The sequence below is a fragment of the Hyperolius riggenbachi genome, chromosome 8 (genome assembly GCF_040937935.1).
Source record: "Hyperolius riggenbachi isolate aHypRig1 chromosome 8, aHypRig1.pri, whole genome shotgun sequence".
NCBI classification, from domain to species: Eukaryota; Metazoa; Chordata; class Amphibia; order Anura; family Hyperoliidae; genus Hyperolius; species Hyperolius riggenbachi.
This window is the reverse complement of record NC_090653.1, coordinates 28,212,767-28,232,057: the sequence shown is the minus strand read 5'-3', so window position 1 is coordinate 28,232,057 and position 19,291 is coordinate 28,212,767. Positions and strand designations below refer to the sequence as shown.

General features: G+C 42.4%; 2 protein-coding genes across 2 annotated transcripts in view; both read left to right on the top strand.

Moving 5' to 3' along the window:
- Positions 1–14,426, top strand: part of LOC137527221 (olfactory receptor 2AP1-like) — a 32,519-nt gene extending 18,093 nt beyond the window's left edge. Inside the window, exons 2-3 of the mRNA XM_068247725.1 lie at positions 11,960–12,110; positions 14,287–14,426. Coding sequence (XP_068103826.1) covers positions 11,960–12,110; positions 14,287–14,426 — 291 coding nt within the window. The remainder of the gene's footprint in view (positions 1–11,959; positions 12,111–14,286) is intronic.
- A 296-nt stretch (positions 14,427–14,722) lies between these two features.
- On the top strand, positions 14,723–15,658 carry LOC137527220 (olfactory receptor 6C1-like). Its single transcript, XM_068247724.1, has one exon. The coding sequence runs from the start codon at positions 14,723–14,725 to the stop codon at positions 15,656–15,658; it is 936 nt and encodes a 311-aa protein (XP_068103825.1).
- Positions 15,659–19,291: the final 3,633 nt, after the last annotated feature.

Genomic DNA, 19,291 nt, shown 5'->3' with positions numbered 1-19,291 from the left:
TAATCACTACTAATCACAATGAAATGATCTATATCTTGATTTTTTTTTTACCACCAATTAGGCTTTTGGGGGTTGATATTTGTTTTCAGTAATTACTTTATTTTCTCTGCAATTTAAAGGGAAAAACAAGGAAAAAAATGAATAAATACACAATTTCTCCAATTTCATCCCCTACATTTTTAATATAAACACTGCTACTGTGCATAAAACCCACACATTTTATCTGCCTATTTGTCCTGGTTATTACAAGATTTGAATTATGTCCCTAGTACAAAGTATGGTGACAATATAGTGTTTGAAAATAAAGGTGTATTTTGTCTATGTTGTGTTGTATGTTTTACTTTTCTCACGTGCACGAGCGCGGGAACGCATGTGCACGTGCGCGGGAATGCTTGTGCACGCACGGGAGTGTGCACATGCGCACGTGCACAGTAGCAGCAGCGCTTCTTAACTTATAAAAACATCCTGGAGCCGTTAAGAGGCTCCAGCAGGAAATTTTAATACACCTGCTTGTCTTGAAGTGGTTAACTTAAAGGGTACTGAGCGCCATAAAGTACCCCCCCCCCCCCCATGGCACACTTCATTACAAACCTCCCCTATAAGGAGTTCCAGTGAAAATTGCTCAGTGCCCTTTAAGAATGAGTATAATAAGCCTTAATTCATCCCTTACTTGCCATGCAGGCTGGTTACGGGCAGGAAGGTGGTGCCTGTTGAAAGGGAGCCACTTATTGGCCAGAATTCCTTGGCCAATCAGTAGATTAATTGTGAATCGAGCAGTCATAGGTTTTGTTTACCTTTGAATGATGATATTGGGTTGGAAACATTCAAAAACCCCAATAAGCATCATTATACCTATCAAAAAATGGTGGTGCGGCGTTGGGGGGCTTCTGTGAGCCTTTTGATCACTGTAGGCCAGAGGAAGAAACCATGCATAAACTAAATATATATTTTATCTGAAAAGCTGAAAAGTTCATTCCCATACAGTACACAAAGGTTTCTGCACAAAAAAAAAAAACATAGAAAACTGTTTGGGAACATTCTCATTTACCTAGGTCATGAAAGAGCCAAAAAAGGAAAGAAAAAGAAACAAGGTAGGTTCAAATGGACAACTTTTTGTGTTCTAAAGTAGAAGACGTGTCTCCAGCTTAACCACTTGCCGACCGCACGCTTATACCGTGCGTCGGCAAAGTGGCAGCTGCAGGACCAGCGACGCAGTACTGCGTCGCCAGCTGCAGGCTGATTAATCAGGAAGCAGCCGCTCGTGCGAGCGGCTGCTTCCTGTCAATTCACGGCGGGGGGCTCCGTGAATAGCCTGCGGGCCGCCGATGGCGGCTCGCAGGCTAAATGTAAACACAAGCGGAAATAATCCACTTTGTTTACATTTGTACGGCGCTGCTGCGCAGCAGCGCCGTAAGGCAGATCGGCGATCCCCGGCCAATCAGCGGCCGGGGATCGCCGCCATGTGACAGGGGACGTCCTGTCACTGGCTGCACAGGACGGATAGCGTCCTGTGCAGCCCAGATCTCCCGGGGGAGCAGGTAGGAGAGGGAGGGGGGAGAATGTCGCCGCGGAGGGGGGCTTTGAGGTGCCCCCCCCGCAACATGCCTGCAGGTAGGAGCGATCAGACCCCCCCTGCACATCATCCCCATAGGGGGAAAAAAAGGGGGGCGATCTGATCGCTCTGTGTGTCCGCGGATCTGTGCTGGGGGCTGCAGAGCCCACCCAGCACAGATCCAAACAAACAGCGCTGGTCCTTAAGGGGGGGTAAAGGGTGGGTCCTCAAGTGGTTAAGTGACAGTTTTTCAATTCAAAAGAGTTATATCTATACACAGTTTAAAGAGGAAACTCCAGTGAAAATAATGTAATAAAAAAAGTGCTTCATTTTTACAATAATTACGTATAAATGATTTAGTCAGTGTTTGCCCATTGTAAAATCTTTCCTCTCCCTGATTTACATTCTGACATTTATCACAGGGTGACATTTTTACTGCTGGCAGGTGATGTCACTGGAATCAGCTGCTGCTTGCTTTTTGGCAGTTGGAAACAGCTGTAAACAGCTATTTTCCACAATGCAACATGGATCACAGACAGGAAACTGCCAGGACTACGGTCCTCACAGTTTCCTGTGGGAGGGGTTTTACCACAATATCAGCCATACAGAGCCCCCTGATCATCGGTTTGTGAAAAGGAAAAGATTTCTCATGGGAAAGGGGGTATCAGCTACTGATTGGGATGTGTAACGGTTGGGTGTAGCAACTCAGATGTCTGATTATATGGTGATCTGCAGAATCACCAATAATGCAGACGCTATACCTGATTATGTGGTGATCTGCAGAATCACCAATAATATTGGTATAGCTACAAGGATGCTATGTGAGTAGTGCTTGGTGCAACCGTAACTTTAATAGTTTTGCGAGACCTTACCAGAGAAGCTGGTAAGGTACTATCAGTACACTAACTGTATAGATATGGTCAAACCTTCCCAGAGGAGCTGGAGAAGGCACTAACAGAGAGAGTACAGTGAAAAGATATAGTTGGTCTTTACCAGGGGAACTGGCAAGAGACCAATGGAAATTCAGACAGAATAACACTGACCTTTTCCAGAGGGGCTGGAAAGGTTATCACAAGGAAAATACAGAAAGAGGCTGACTAGTCCTTACCAGAGGATCTGGCCAGGAACTAGTTAACAGGAACGGAGTAGCTAGGCAAAACCTTTCCAGAGGAGCTGGAAAGGTATGACAGGTGACTAGGATAGTTTTGGCTAAACCTTCCCAGAGGAGCTGTGAAGGTACTATCAGTCACTAAGCAACACCTCACCAGTAGAGCTGGTGGGTATAGAGCACCTCACCAGTGGCAAGGGCCCACTGGTGAGTAGAGTGGTCAGACAGGCGAGGTTTGGCAACAGAGAGGTAAGTATCAGTACAGAATCGAGAAGCAGAAGAGTAGTCAGTAATCGAGCAGAGGTTCAGCAACTATAGGCAGATAGGCAGAAGTACAAAAACGTTTAAGCAGGAAGCAAGGTCAGAGGTCTAGCCAGAATCATACACAGGTAATCAATAACATACAAATAATCCTAGTCTTGGTGTGAAGTCCTTGGTTTCAACACCTGGATCTAGTCTAATGTCTGAGTGCTAACACACAGGGTATTCACGACAGCAGACAGGGAAACACTGAAGCCCGTAGGCTTAAGAAGCAGAGGAGACCTCACAGGCACGCCCCCTGCTATCAGCCAATCAGGGGCGCCTTGAGTCTCCTCTGACATCAGCCAACCAGCAGGTCAGCTGACGAGCCCCCTCCCGGCATAAAGGTCCTGTCTACGCAAGACAGCGACCCTATGAGAGAGCGACAGTCCCATCCTCGGCGTCCCAGACGCCGGAGGGACGGGCCAGGGCACGAAGGCAGCTGCGGCACCACCGCCGCAGCTGCCTCTTCAGTCATTACAGGATGAAGTTCAATTCCTGGTCACTGTTTCTCTTTAAGCATATAAACATTCCCTTTCTCTAGTTTTAACTAAAAAAAGTTACTCATACTAATAATAAAATGCTTGCTAGGGCACAAATAAGGAGTCCAAATCAAAGACTGTTAGTGTTTATGCAAAAATCTGGTAGCCAAGTCAAATCTGTAGCCCCAACTATTCTCATATTGAGTTTAGAAGTTTGTTATAATACTTGTTTGCGCATATTAGTTTCAGATACATTAAAGCTATTTTTTTTTCAAAGCATGAAGTGAAATGTTAATTAGAAACAGGCGTATGAATCGTCCTTTGACAATTCCTTGCTAACAAGCTAACGAGCTTGAGAATCGTCCTTTGACAATTTCATATTTACAATCTAACAACCTGTTAGTCGAGAAGTCCTACGGGGGTTGCGGTCTGCGCTGTTACTGAAAACAATGAATGATGATAATAATTTGTGATGAAAATAATAAAGTGGTGCATCGTGTTAATTAGTCCCTCTGTGCCGAATGTGTAAACTCTACTATTTGTTTCATAAGATAATCATTGATGGCTTACCAAAACCTTAATCCTTTGTTTAATTATCTAAGCTAAAAAAATATATCTGCTAATGGAATGTAATAGCCAATCTGAGTTTGAAGTTTGCGTTCATATAGTTTTAATATAAAATAAATACATTGTAATATAAATATAAATAAATTACAATATAAATTTAAAAAAAATAATAAATTAAATTACAATAATAATTAAAAATTGAATTATTATTAGTATTATTATTATTATTATTATTATTATTATTATTATTATTATTATTATTATTATTATTAAAAATAAATTAAAATTAAATTATTAAATAATAATTATAAATTAAATTACAATATAAATAAATTGTTCTCCTTTACTTCCTGCCTGTCATCCTTTGCTATGTAGAATTCATTTTTCAGCTCCTTCTGATACCAGAGTTTGTATTGTACTCTATTGTGATTGCGTTGTGCTGGTCCAAGCCCTTTCCCATACAGCCATATCAATCCCTGCCATGTACTGATGAGGGCCAAAAGCCCGAAACAGGCTGTCTACGTGTGGGTTTGATGTGGTGTGTAATATTTAAAGCTATAGGCTTGCTATACACCAGCGGTTCTGGATGCTTGTCTGGCTTACAGGGGCGAAAATAGATAATTTGCATATTCAGTAGTGGTGCATTGTGGGTAATCCCAAATGTTCACTTATAGCTGAATTATTGCAAATTTCCTTCTGTTTTAAGAAGGCAAATGTCACCAAGCATTGCTTATTAGTAGGGGGGCTTTTCGGTCTCTTTTATCCCCCTATACATCCCTAATGGTTTGGGTCACCCCGAGCTGCTTGGTTACTCTGTTGTACTCTATGAACCACATTTAGGCATAACAGGCAGTTAGTAGAGGGGGTGGACATCCTTTCTTTGCAGTTGAGAAACATTTACTTAATCTGTACTTGATTTACTTAATCTGTATCCTTTCCAAATCCAGCCAAAAAAATTATTTTATTTTATGGATAGAGTGGTTAAATGTTAAAAAATTATATTTTCATACAGTGTTGGGAAAGACTGTTTGGGTCTTTATTCCTGAAATCATTTGGCTACTTTATCAACTCTCTTGTATTTGATCTCTTTAATGCTACTATGAGAGAGGTGTACATACTGTAGATATCCGTATTTAGGCATTTTTTACTATGCCTTGATAATTTTGTTAGTGACACCCTGTATGCACACTAGAATCCTTGGTTTCACCTGAACAGGAAATGAGAGAATATATTTTAAATCCCCATAAACACAGTAGATGAAACTTGGCTGAGGTGGGGAATGATGACTGCCTGACATCACATATAAGCCACTCCACCCCCCCCCCCCCACACACACACACACATATTGAAGAATATGTCATTATCCTCCAGGCTAGCAATGCGCTTGTCACCCTTGGCCCAGCTATGTTGTCCGAGGGACCGGGTATGTGTGTATGGGGCTTAACCCTTCCTCACTCTGTTAAAAGCAAGAAATTTTAAATCAGGATGATACCATTTATTGGCTAACTAAAAATGAATAAAAATAAGCAAGCTTTCGGCCTTGCAGCCTTCGTCGGGCTTATATCCTGTTAGTTTGCAGGCTGGTGGTACAGACAGCTTTATACATGCTAGATTAGATTTTATACATGCTACATCAAAAGGAAAAACAGATATTTTTTTCGAGCATATATACATGTCATTAAGATGCCTTAATTCAAACAGACCATCTAAATGGGGTTAGAGGTTAGAGGTTTTTAACCTCTAACCCCATTTAGATGTTCTGTTCGAATTAAGGCATCTTAATGACATGTATTCATGCTTGAAAAAAATATCTGTTTTCCCTTTTGATGTTGCATGTATATAAGCTGTCTGTACCACCAGCTTGCAAACTAACAGGATGTAAACCTGACGAAGGCTGCAAGGCCGAAAGCTTGTTCATTCTTATTCATTTGTAGTTAGCCAATAAATGGTATCATCCTGATTTAAAACTTCTTGCTTTTACTGATGGCTAACACGGTACAATGCACTACTGCTACTAAATTATTATTATGAATATTTATTTATATAGTATCAACATATTCTGTAACGCTGTACATAGTACAAAACAAATAGTTCAATCAGGACATCCAGCAATACAGTTACATACATAGCTGATGTGTGGTTTGAGACATCACCAATACTGACACGTGTTCATATGAAAAATTACATAAGAATAAAAAACACTAGGAGGAGGTCCTTAGAGGGTAGTGCTTGGAGACATTAGTAGTAGTTTTTAAGATGTGAAAATATCCAGGGCCGGTTCTAGAAACAATGGGGCCCCTGGACAAAATTAACCTGGGACACCTCTGGCCAAAAAGAGGTATTAGGTGCCCTTTGTTGCAGTTTAATTCTCCCCAGAATCCCTGAGATGGCTGCTGACCCCCCCCCCCCCCCCGTCACCATCTTACTTAACTTTTGCTCCCCAGGGCCCCTGCAGAGTCTGTGGCAGAGCAGTGTCTCACCTGTGCTGGCGGGCACTCTCTTGTCAGTCCGTGGCCCCTTGTACTCTCGCAGGGGTGCCTCTCCTTCGTATTCCGGAGCATGTTATTATGCAATAACATGCCAGGGGGTCACAGAGAAGATGCAACCAGCGGTGGCTAAAGACTGGAGCGCACAGAGCCACAAACTGACAGAGCAGTGCACCTGCCAGCACAGGTGAGATGTTACTCTGTCATAGACTCTGCAAGGTGCTCCTACAGGCTCTGGGGCCCTGGGGCGATTGCCCTCTTTGCCTCTATGGTAGCGCCAGCCCTGAATATCAGAAATTTTGGAGAAAAAAAAGTGAATTGGATGGGGGCACAGAGAATGTATGAGTGTGGTGTTTCCATTCTAGTTTGAATTACAAAAGTACCAGTGACTTTCCACTATTCTATTGTGAACAAATACAGTGGTGTGAAAAACTATTTGCCCCCTTCCTGATTTCTTATTCCTTTGCATGTTTGTCACACTTAAATGTTTCTGCTCATCAAAAACCGTTAACTATTAGTCAAAGATAACATAACTGAACACAAAATGCAGTTTTAAATGATGGTTTTTATTATTTAGTGAGAAAAAAACTCAAAACCTACATGGCCCTGTGTGAAAAAGAAATTGCCCCCTGAACCTAATAACTGTTTGGGCCACCCTTAGCAGCAATAACTGCAATCAAGCATTTGCGATAACTTGCAACAAGCCTTTTACAGCGCTCAGGAGGAATTTTGGCCCACTCATCTTTGCAGAATTGTTGTAATTCATCTTTATTTGAGGGTTTTCTAGCATGAACCGCCTTTTTAAGGTCATGCCACATCATCTCAATAGGATTCAGGTCAGGACTTTGACTAGGCCACTCCAAAGTCTTCATTTTGTTTTTTTTCAGCCATTCAGAGGTGGATTTGCTGGTGTGTTTTGGGTCATTGTCCTGCTGCAGCACCCAAGATCACTTCAGCTTGAGTTGACGAACAGATGGCAGGACATTCTCCTTCAGGATTTTTTGGTAGACAGTAGAATTGATGGTTCCATCTATAACAGCAAGCCTTCCAGGTCCTGAAGCAGCAAAACAACCCCAGACCATCACACTACCACCACCATATTTTACTGTTGGTATGATGTTCTTTTGCTGAAATGCTGTGTTACTTCTACGCCAGATGTAACGGGACACACACCTTCCAAAAAGTTCAACTTTTGTCTCGTCGGTCCCCAAGGTATTTTCCCAAAAGTCTTGCCAATCATTGAGATGTTTTTTTAGCAAAATTGAGACGAGCCTTAATGTTCTTTTTGCTTAAAAGTGGTTTGCGCCTTGGATATCTGTCATGCAGGCCGTTTTTGCCCAGTCTCTCTCTTATGGTGGAGTCGTGAACACTGACCTCAATTGAGGCAAGTGAGGCCTGCAGTTCTTTAGATGTTGTCCTGGGTCTTTTGTGGCCTCTCGGATGAGTTTTCTCTGCGCTCTTGGAGTAATTTTGGTCGGCCGGCCACTCCTGGGAAGGTTCATCACTGTTCCATGTTTTTGCCATTTGTGGATAATGGCTCTCACTGTGGTTCGCTGGAGTCCCAAAGCTTTAGAAATGGCTTTATAACCTTTACCAGACTGATAGATCTCAATTACAGTACTTTTGTTTTCATTTGTTCCTGAATTTCTTTGGATCTTGGCATGGTGTCTAGCTTTTGAGGTGCTTTTGGTCTACTTCTCTGTGTCAGATAGCTCCTATTTAAGTGATTTCTTGATTGAAACAGGTGTGGCAGTAATCAGGCCTGGGGGTGACTACAGAAATTGAACTCAGGTGTGATAAACCACAGTTAAGTTATTTTTTAACAAGGGGGGGCAATCACTTTTTTTTACACAGGGCCATGTAGATTTGGAGTTTTTTTTCTCACTAAATAATAAAAACCATCAGTTAAAACTGCATTTTGTGTTCAATTATGTTATCTTTGACTAATAGTTAACGGTTTTTGATGAGCAGAAACATTTAAGTGTGACAAACATGCAAAAGAATAAGAAATCAGGAAGGGGGCAAATAGTTTTTCACACCACTGTAGTTGTAGTAGTGGTCTTTTGCGTGACAAAGTGTTTGTGTATCTATGTATCTAAGTTAATTAGTACTGACTAAATATACTGACAAAATTTAGAGCACAGCTTATATACAATGGACATTAAAAAGGAGATACATTGTTCTGCAACCATAAATAAATGTCATTGATGCCTTAATTACAACATCAAGAGGGTCTCAAAGGGATGCTAGCTAATTTATGACAAAAGATAAGATGGCAACAAGGAGACACATGATAGGGATGCCTTCTAGCTTCAGTACTCTTGAAGACTCAAGTCTGTATCATGGAAAATTATATCTGCACCAAAAACAATTGTACTTTCTGGCACGTAATGGAGAAATTTCAGATCTGTGATACAAAACATATTCCTTTAGGTTGCCTGCCTGTTGTTTGTTACAGTAGTCTCTGCCCTTAAAGGATATCAGAATAGTCTGATGATGAGATTGTATGGAACTGCTGGCATGTGTGGGGCATTTTTTGTTTTGTTTTTGTTTTCTTATTTTTATTGTAGGTAGAAAAAAACAAAGTCTTGTAAAAGTAATACCTTTTAATGGCTAACTGATAAAGTTAAATGATGCAAGCTTTCTGGGATCTAGTCCCCTTCTTCAGGCATATTTCCAGATGTAAGCTGTAGTAAAACACTGATGCAGGGAAATAGCAAACATGAAGATGCTATTGCTATGCTTATTTTTATTGCAAACCATCAGCAGCGATAATACGCCATATGGCAACCAAAGATTTGGCTTCATCAGCAGCCTCCTATTGTTGGGAAGATAGTTGCATCACAGGTTGCTTATTTTTATTGGTTTATTGGGAAACCTTGTTTCCCCCATATGGACCAGAGCAGTCAGTTTTTACATTTTATCTATGTCCCTATTCAATCAGCAAAAACGTTATCCCTACTTATGACACCTAAATGAAATATATTTTGTTTTTTTCAAGACAAACTAGACTTTCATTGTATGGCATTTTTTTCCTCGAACAAAATTTAGATTACTGTATTTCGCGCCGTATAAGACGCTCCGGAATATAAGACGCACCCAGGTTTAGAGGGCAAAATCCAGGGAAAAAAAGATATGAACTAAACCTGGTGCGTCCATATTTCAGGAGCGTCTTGTACATGACCTCCCCCAAATGGTGTCCTCCTGTGTCCTGCTGTCTGACCCATGTGCCTGCCCCATGTGCCTGCTGTCTGCCCCCATGTGCCTGCTGTCTGCCTCCATGTGCCTGCCCCCATGTGCCTGCCCCATGTGCCTGCTGTCTGCCCCCATGTGCCTGCTGTCTGCCCCAGGTGTCTGCCCCCCATGTGTCTGCCACCAGGTTTCTGTCCCCCATGTGTCTGCCCCCAGGTTTCTGTCCCCCATGTGTCTGCCCCCAGCTGTCTGACCCCATGTGTTTGCCCCCAGGTTTCTGTCCCCATGTGTCTGCCCCCAGGTTTCTGTCCCCATGTGTCTGCCCCCAGGTGTCTGCCCCCAGGTTTTTGTCCCCATGTGTCTGCCCCCATGTGTCTGCCCCCAGGTTTCTGTCCCCAGCTGTCTGCCCCCAGGTTTCTGGCCCCCATGTGTCTGCCCCCAGGTTTCTGGCCCCCATGTGTCTGCCCCCAGGTTTCTGGCCCCCATGTGTCTGCCCCCAGGTTTCTGGCCCCCATGTGTCTGCCCCCAGGTTTCTGGCCCCCATGTGTCTGCCCCCAGGTTTCTGGCCCTCGTGTGTCTGCCCCCCGTGTTTCTGCCCCCGTGTGTGATCGCCGGGTCCCCCCTGCTTGCCCCCCTCCCCGTGTCCTGTCTGTGTGTTCTCGCCGGGTCCCTCTCTAATTGAGAAGAGGCAGCTGCTTACCTCCTCCATCTTGCCCGCGGCGATTGAAGACATCCGGCTTCTGTCGGGCGGCTTCCTCTAGTGCCGGCTTGTAATGACGCGTCATTGATGACGCGTCATTGATGACGCGTCATTACAAGCCGGCACTAGAGGAAGCCGCCCACAGGAGCCGGATGTCTTCAATCGCCGCGGGCAAGATGGAGGAGGTAAGCAGCTGCCGCTTCTCAATTAGGGGGGCCCGAGCGCACACGTTGGGGACACGAGGAGGGGGGCAAGCAAGGAGGGGGAGGAGAGGCCACAGCAGGACGCACAGGCAGGGAATCCCCGACGGCGGGTCGCGGTTCGTATCGGCGGGTGTTCGTAAGTTGGGGATTCCCTGCCTTTGCCGTATAAGACGCAGGGACTTTTTCTCCCCATTTTTTGGGGAGAAAAAGTGCGTCTTATACGGCAAAAAGTACGGTATGTTCCTGTCACAATTTATGCTGAAGATATTTGATTCTAAAATAATTCTACAAGGTGCATTTTTCACTATGAACTGAGAAAACAAAATATTTTTAAATGGTAAAAATCAATCTTATTGGTTCAGGGAACATATATTCCCTTTCAACAATTAGTGCTGCATCAGATAGTGTGGGAGGTGTGCACTGGAGCAAGCCCAGTCATGCACAGCTGTGCTTCTGCTACAAGATGTATATTTTGTCCTTGTGGCTTAGATGAAGTCACAGAGGACGTAGATATATTGTAATGGAGGATAAAGGGGTTACATTTTCTTTATGCCAGAAAAAAATAATAAAAACACTGCCACCCACAAAATGAAACACTTAGAAACAAACCTTATGCATACCACTTATATATCCCCATCTACCCAGACTCACTTAGGACCTCCCCACCCTTCTCTCCCCTCCTCTTGGCATGACCATAATAACATGTATCCCCTCCGCTCCCCTCTATTAGAATCTACATCAAGGAAAACCCCAAAATTAACTGGAACACTTTTCCCAAATACATTTCAGAGCAATCCAGCCGGGCATCTCCACCTCCTCCTCATCACTACCCTCTCACACCCTGTTACTCAGAAAGATTGAGACCTCCTCCCTCCACTTCCCAAGCAAAAATGTTCCTGATTTTTTTATTTTCTGATAATAAGCTTCTTAGCTAATTTTACCCTCAAATCCACCAGTGACCATTGTAGAGGGCCCCCTCCAATTGTTCCTGTATCACGAATACCAAAAATTGCGAATAAGGCATCAAAGGCCACCCTTGTGGTCAAATTTAAGGAATAGAATCTCTACACCTCCTTCCAGATGCTTCCCCACCACTGGGCAACCCCACATCATGTGCACAAATGAGACTCAGGCATTTGTACCATGTGATGCATTGAGTTGACCTATGTCACATGATACTATGGTGAAAACCACTTTTAAAAGTTTAAAGTGTACCAGAGCTGACAAAAGCAAAAAGAGCACCTTACGCTCAGATCGCTCCCACGCCGCTGTCCTCCTCTGCCCACAGTTTCGGTACTGGGTCCCCGCAATTCTGTCAGTCGGAGCCAGTCTGATGTAAGAGAAGTGCGCTCTTTGAATATCTCTCCAGCAGCCGCTGGAGAGAAACGTAGAGGGTGCACTTCTCTTGCGTAGACTGGCTCCGAATGACGGAAGTGTGAGGACCCGGTACCAGAGCTGCGAGCAGAAGAGGACATCGGTGTGGGAGCAATCTGAGCGTATTGGGCTGGAGGAAGCCCCAGGTATGTATAAATCTTTTTGCTTTTGTCAGCTCTGAGTCCGTTTAAGGAAAAAAAAAGACACTCAGTCCAAGCCAGCTACAAATCGCAGTGTGCATCACTAAACAAAGCTTACAGTGGATCCGAAATAAACATTTATACATTGAATAATTGTGCCCCTTACATATAGTTTATAGGGCATTCCTCAAGCCAAATAATTTTTTTCTTTTGTTTTAATACCATAAACAAGCCTCACCCACAGCTCCTCCAGCGCCTTGGGTGGTGACTGCTGGCTGCCCCCGTATGTATACAGTTGTAGCATCCTTTGACCTGGGTTGCAGAATAGTAAATTGTGTGGCAATGAAAATGAGAGATAGGCCTGCACTACTAAATGAACTTTAATTGCAGATTGCTGCAGTGTACAAAACATCAAAAAGTGCGTATACCGGAAGGCAGCATTCCAACAAGTGCAAAAGGGTGCAGCGCAAAGAGAGGCTCTCTTTGCCCTGCACCCACCTGCACCTGTTGGAATGCTGTCTCCTGGTATGGCCACTTTGTGACATTTTGTACACTGCACCAATCTGCAAATAAAGTTCATTTAGCAGTGCCGGCCTATATCTCCTCTTCATTGCCACACCTTGAAGACTAATTGTACTTTGAAAACCATGTCCTCTCCTCCCGTCTCGGGTTGACCATCAATTCACTGTGTCATGTCATACACCAATACATTGTATAACACCGAGCACAGCATTACCTAAAAGAATGTACTATCTGGATAATGACTGCTTAGATTTACTAATAATCAAAATAATCACATACAATCAAAGGGTCATCTTCAGGGAGTCCAGTCCATCAGAGACTCATTATCGGGCTTGTTGAGAGACTAAAAAACCCTCACCTTCAGCAAGATCTGTAAACATGGAAATCAGTCACCACACCGAGTACAGCATAAATGCTATAAAATCTAGCAGTGTAGATGTCTTAAAAACCACTACAGAATATTTTCACAAGTTAATATCGTTCAGTATCTCAAGAAGGGAATAATAGATTGCCAAATCACATTTTATTTCCCTTCTGGTCGAACCGTTAGGTTGGCTACAATCATCCTGTATTCTGGTTATTTACTAATTGAGGAAAAAAGACATGTATTACTTTAGCCTAATGTACTATTATTATTTTTATTAACCTGACATGAGTTATTTTTTTTTTTTGGTGTAGTTTAGTGTATTATGCATATGGCATATTATTGGCATTGAATTTTATGGGACATTGTTTTAAATGTTTTTAATCATTTGAATAATCATAAAGTGCATTATTTGTCTTATTTTTGACTGATTATAGATATTAAAAATCATATGTAAATATTTTCAAACTTAAAAGGCTGAGTGCTGCTATTTTCCTGTTGTTTTTTCTTTCCCATTTTTTGTTGGCATGTGATTTTTCTGATGTCACCATTACACATAAGAATTTCTATACTACAATAACAACATATAGACAACCTTAAGAAAAGACCTCCCTTTTTTCTCATCACCCTTTACAGGGTCGGATTTACCATAAGGCATTGTAGGCTCGTGCCTACAGGCGCCTGATAATGGAAAGGCGGCTCACTCTGCCTCCCTCCCGCCCACCTTCCCTATGCAGGGTCCGGAGCTGAGTGTAAATGAAAGGTTATTCACAGAGCCGGATTTACCATAAGGCACTGTAGGCAGTGCTATTTGGTGGGGGTTTGTAGGTTCATGGAGGATAAAGTCTAAAGTGCCAGGACATCTGTGCCTATAGGCTGCTGTGAGGTAAATCTAAGCCTGACCTTTTAAGAAATAAAGCCCAAGGTGTGCCTCTAACTTAGGTGTTGTTGGGCTATCCTATGGAACAACTAACTGAAAGCATATATCCAAACACTCATTTTGAACTAGCTCTGGGCAAGAGGTCTAGTCTGTAATAAATAATATCTGGCTTACAAAAAAAGAATATTGACTTTTTCAGGAAAAACCTAGTGATGTGCCTGTTGTAACTGTACTTCCTGTGAAAACTCCTGTCTGTGCTGGGCAGCTTTTGCACATTAAGCTGGGATTTCAGCCCCGCCTTCTTAATGTACTGAATAAGCTCTGCTCTGTATGAGAGTCTCACCTACAGAGATAAATATTTTTATTGAGGAATGTGTATCCAAGCATATCTGGTCTAATTTTTCATAACATTTTAGGAGTTTTAAGCTATCCATATAGGTGTTTGGATTACTGTGAAGAGTTTCACCAAACTCAGGAACCTGAAGTGGGGAAAGATATGTTTGAGTTCTGCTCCTACATTATTTTTCTAAGTCACAAAAAGTGCAATGTAAGCTGATATATGGAATCCTAGAGTACTGATCAAAAGTTACTAGTCTTGCCATAACACTTATTGGTATATGATACACTAGTTTACTTTACTGCTCAAAGAAAAATAATTTCTTGGAGGTCCTGGATATTGATGAATGAAACAGTAGATTGAAGAGGTAGATTGAAGAGGTACTTTCTCATATCTTATGTGAACTCTGAGGTCTTTCACTGTGTTTGTCAAAGTTCTATCGCACCGTAAGTGTGTGCATTGCCAGATCTGCTGTAAGACATTTCATTTTATTTCTTTAAGTTTATGCGGAAAATATGAATGTCAAAAACGATACCATGGTAACCTACTTTATTATTGAAGGGTTTTCTGATTTTCCTGAGTCGCACCTTCTAATCTTCATTCTGGTTCTTCTCATTTATCTTATCACTCTTGGCGGCAACAAGATCATTCTTCTGCTGGTATGTCTGGACTCTCATCTCCACACTCCCATGTACTTCTTCCTGAGTAACCTGTCTGTTCTTGACATAGCTTCTTCTACAGTTACACTACATAAGATCCTGGCTATATTTGTGACAGGAGACAACGTAGTATCCTTCAATGCCTGCATGACACAGCTATATGTCTTCACATGGTTCTGTGGCAATGAGTTGGTGCTACTTGCAGCCATGAGTTATGACCGTTATGTTGCTATCTGCATCCCACTGCATTATTCAGCTGTTATGAACAACAGACTCTGCGCCGGTTTGGCCATATTTTGCTGGTCATTTAGTTTTCTACATCCTCTTCCTGAGATAGTCACAGTAATACGATTCTCTTGCTACACCTCCAACATAATTGATCACTTCTTCTGTGATCTTATGCCTCTGATCAGCATCACCTGTAGTGACACCTCTGTTCTGAAAGTGCTGATCTTCACAAATGGAGCCTTACTTGCTGCCTTCATCCCCTTTCTTCTCACTTTCATCTCCTATGTATTCATCATATCCACCATACTGAGAATTAAATCCAGTACAGGAAGATCTAAAGCTTTCTACACGTGTTCCTCACACCTGACGATTGTCATTCTTCTCTATTTCACTCTCTTTTGTCAATATTTTACACCAAGTGGCACCTTCAAGTCCAAAAAACTGTTTTCTTTGCTGAACACGGCTGTGGTTCCTATGCTGAATCCCTTCATTTATAGCTTGAAAAATAAAGATGTGAAGTCGGCTCTTCTTCGAACACTCAAGCATTTTATGAGCGTAATTTGAAGAGACATTGGGCCTGGTCCAATTCAGTTTTTCTCCTACGTTTCTCCTAGGAGATAATTTTTCAACTTCTGTTTAAAATAACTTTTTTTTAGCACTCTGCAGTTGAAAAAGTACCAAAAAGTATGGTGAACAAGTACTGTCAAAATTTGTTTTCTTGCTTGCTGGTGGCTTAAAAGGCCTTTTATTGATAAGGTGTAAAAATATGACCTAGGAGAAAAGTTGGAGAAAAAGGGAACTAGATCAAGCTCATTGACTGTTGATGGAGTTGGAAGCACGAATGTGCATTGAAGAGAGGTGGTAAAGCTACACTTTTCATTGACACTGTGAGCTCTTATGTTATATCATTAAATGAGTTATTTTTAACACGTTCTCAGTGGGATCTCAATTTCCTGGCTTAAGTTACAAATGTTACTGTCTCTGTAAATGTTGCCAACCTGCATTTTGAAATTTTGGATATAGCCTTACATACATAGCTGATTTTCCTGAGTGAGAGCAGACAACTACTGCAAACACTAAGGGGTCATCTCTGCCTCACTGTTTCCATGCCAGTGGTTTGTTTACACTACATGTGCACAGCAAGGCGAAAAAGTAAATCCAGTGCTATGAAAAGCATGCATTCAGGAATGGGCTGAGGAAGAAGCAGGGAAAGCAGAGGCCTCTGGGTGCAGGAGCAAGAGGGGCAGACCTGGCAGAGGTAATAGAGACGAGAGAGAAGAGGAAGTCACACTGAGCACTTGTGGTGCTCCGCCCACCTCCTGGACCTCTTACACAGAAGTAAAGCTGCCAGGGGTCCAAGGACATATGTGGCTGGGAGAGGCAGCAGGAGCCGGCAGCAGGATGCAGAGTACTGGTTATGGAGCCCCACCCCCTCCTGAGAGCTGCATATGGAACACTGCAGCCAATCACAGAGAGGAAGAGAAAGACAACATGGCTGCCGTCTGCATGTTGCATTGTGTGTGTGTGTGTGTGTGTGTGTGTGTGTGTGTGTGTGTGTGTGTGTGTGTGTGTGTGTGTGTGTGTGTCGCTTTCTAGTGTGTATTCAGTGTGTCCAGATTTATGTGCGTCATTGCTGTGCGTACAGTATATGTAGTGCAAGGAGGTTCCAGTTTCACTTATCCAAGTACTCTACTTTCTTTCTATAAACTTCTCCTGTGATGTACAGGACATCTCTTATTCCCCACATAAATGTACACAGAATATGATGCACTGAGTAAGAACTTAGGCAACCGGATGTCTCACTTAAAGAGACTCCGTAACAAAAATTGCATCCTGTTTTTTATCATCCTACAAGTTCCAAAAGCTATTCTAATGTGTTCTGGCTTACTGCAGCACTTTCTACTATCACCATCTCTGTAATAAATCAATGTATCTTTCCCCTGTCAGACTTGTCAGCCTGTGTCTGGAAGGCTGCCAAGTTCTTCAGTGTTGTGGTTCTGCTATGAACTCCCCCTTCCAGGCCCCTCTATGCACACTGCCTGTGTATTATTTAGATTAGGGCAGCTTCTCTCTTCTCTTTTACAAGCTGGATAAATCGTCCTCTGAGCTGGCTGGGCTTTCACATACTGAAGAATTACAGACAAGGGCAAAGCAGTTTGCAGGAGAAAAACGAGCAGCCTGAAACTTCAGTGCATGAGAACTGCAGGGGGAAAGAAACACACAATGATCTCTTGAGATTCAAAAGGAAGGGTGTATACAGCCTGCTTGTGTATGAATGTATTTTCTATGTGTGGACATACTGTACATCAACCTACTTCCTGTTTTGGTGGCCATTTTGTTTGTTTATAAACAAACTTTTTAAAACTGTTTTTAACCACTTTTAATGCGGTGAGGAGCGGCGAAATTATGACAGAGGGTAATAGGAGATGTCCCCTTACGCACTGGTATGTTTACTTTTGTGCGATTTTAACAATACAGATTCTCTTTAACCGTCATACCTGAGTGGGATAACGGGGCTGAACTTTTGGGGGTTTTGAGAGCAGGAAGTACTCACCAATCCTCTGGGCACCTTCTTCAACACATCCTGCACCTCCCATCTGCTTTCTGGTGTCCATGTATGGCCCCGGCGTGTCCAGTGATCCGATGTATGTCAGGTGACATGTCGGGAGCCGTACACTAAGGACTCCGGAAAGCCTCCGGGAGCTGCAAGATGCATAGAACACGGCGCCTGGATGATTGGTGAGTATTCCTGCTGCTCCAAGGGGTGGAGGTAGTGCTTTTAACGCCATTTCAAACTACCGGCAAGTGCCTGTATGCGGCATCAGTCAATCCCCGCTGGTGCCAGATACCAGGGTCTTGCTGTACTTTGCTGTTTTTCTACAAACTTCTTCTATGATGTAAAGGACCTCCCCACCTCACAGCAGGCATTACAGTATCGGGATTCCCATAGGGAATTTCAAAGTTGAGAGTTCTTGGCAGCTAGGAATAATGGATCAAAAGAGTCATGGAAAGGCTCTTCACCCAATCAATTTTGACAGAAAAAAACTCTCCATAGATACTCAGATGAAATATAATGATAAATGCTATTCACGTTTTATTACATAAGCTACCCACAACCCATTGTTCACTTTACACCAAAAAAAATGACAAAGATGAATAATAATAATAATAATAATAAAATAGGCCACAAACAGAGAAGGAAACATGAGAAGCATGGTCTGAGGAAAAACTGGGAGTTTTTTTGTAGTTTGACAAAGCTGCTCCCCAACAAAAATGACTTGGTGAGTAAAAATAAAAATTACTTTACTTTAGAAAAAGCTTAGTTCAAGGTTTTTTTTGTTTGTTTTTTTATAAAGAAGTTAGAAACTCCTGGGGGTATTTATTGCTGGTTAAGTCTCTACTGGAGATATTTTCTCTCCCTTTCAGTCCCTGGGACAGATAACAAAGTTATATATTTTTTTTAAACGTTGTTTTTTGTGGATGCCCGCTATTATGTGGACATCCTTGATACACTTCTGAATTCACTGATTGGCCAAATACTTCTGAATCAGAAGCATTGGACCAATCACAGGATGCAGAATTTTTCTGCATACCACTGAAATGTTAGACCAATCACAAGACTACTACTGCTACTTCTACCAAGTTTTAACGAGTCTTGGATTTGGCATAACATTTCTGTGGTGTTCTGATTTCTGAGGTAAACCTCCACATTCTCTGATTGAAAACCGAGTGATGTGGAATTTCTGCTGTATACAAATTTCAGAAGCCGTTTTCCGATTACCACTGCAGTAATCCCATTTCCGATCGGAAACTTGGAAATCGGTATTCCTTGGAAATTTTCAGACCATCCCTACCGGCTACAAACAAAGAAGGAATGAGTGAGGAAGAACTGGGAATTTTTTTGTAGTTTGACAAAGCTGCTCCTCAACAAAAATGGCTTGGTGAGTAAAAATAAAAAAAATGACTTTATTTTGGAAAACGTAGAAAATGAACAGAGACCCAACAGGACCTACCTCCCCACAGGAGACATTAGACTGTCAGTTTTCAAAAACATACATTTATTAACATACTCCAAAACAGTGCTGCTCGGATACCCCTTTTCAAAATCCAGATTGGATTCAGATCCGGATACCCAGATATCCGTTCCGAGTCGGATATTCGAGTTCAAAATGTTCTGATCCGAATCGGATATCCGAC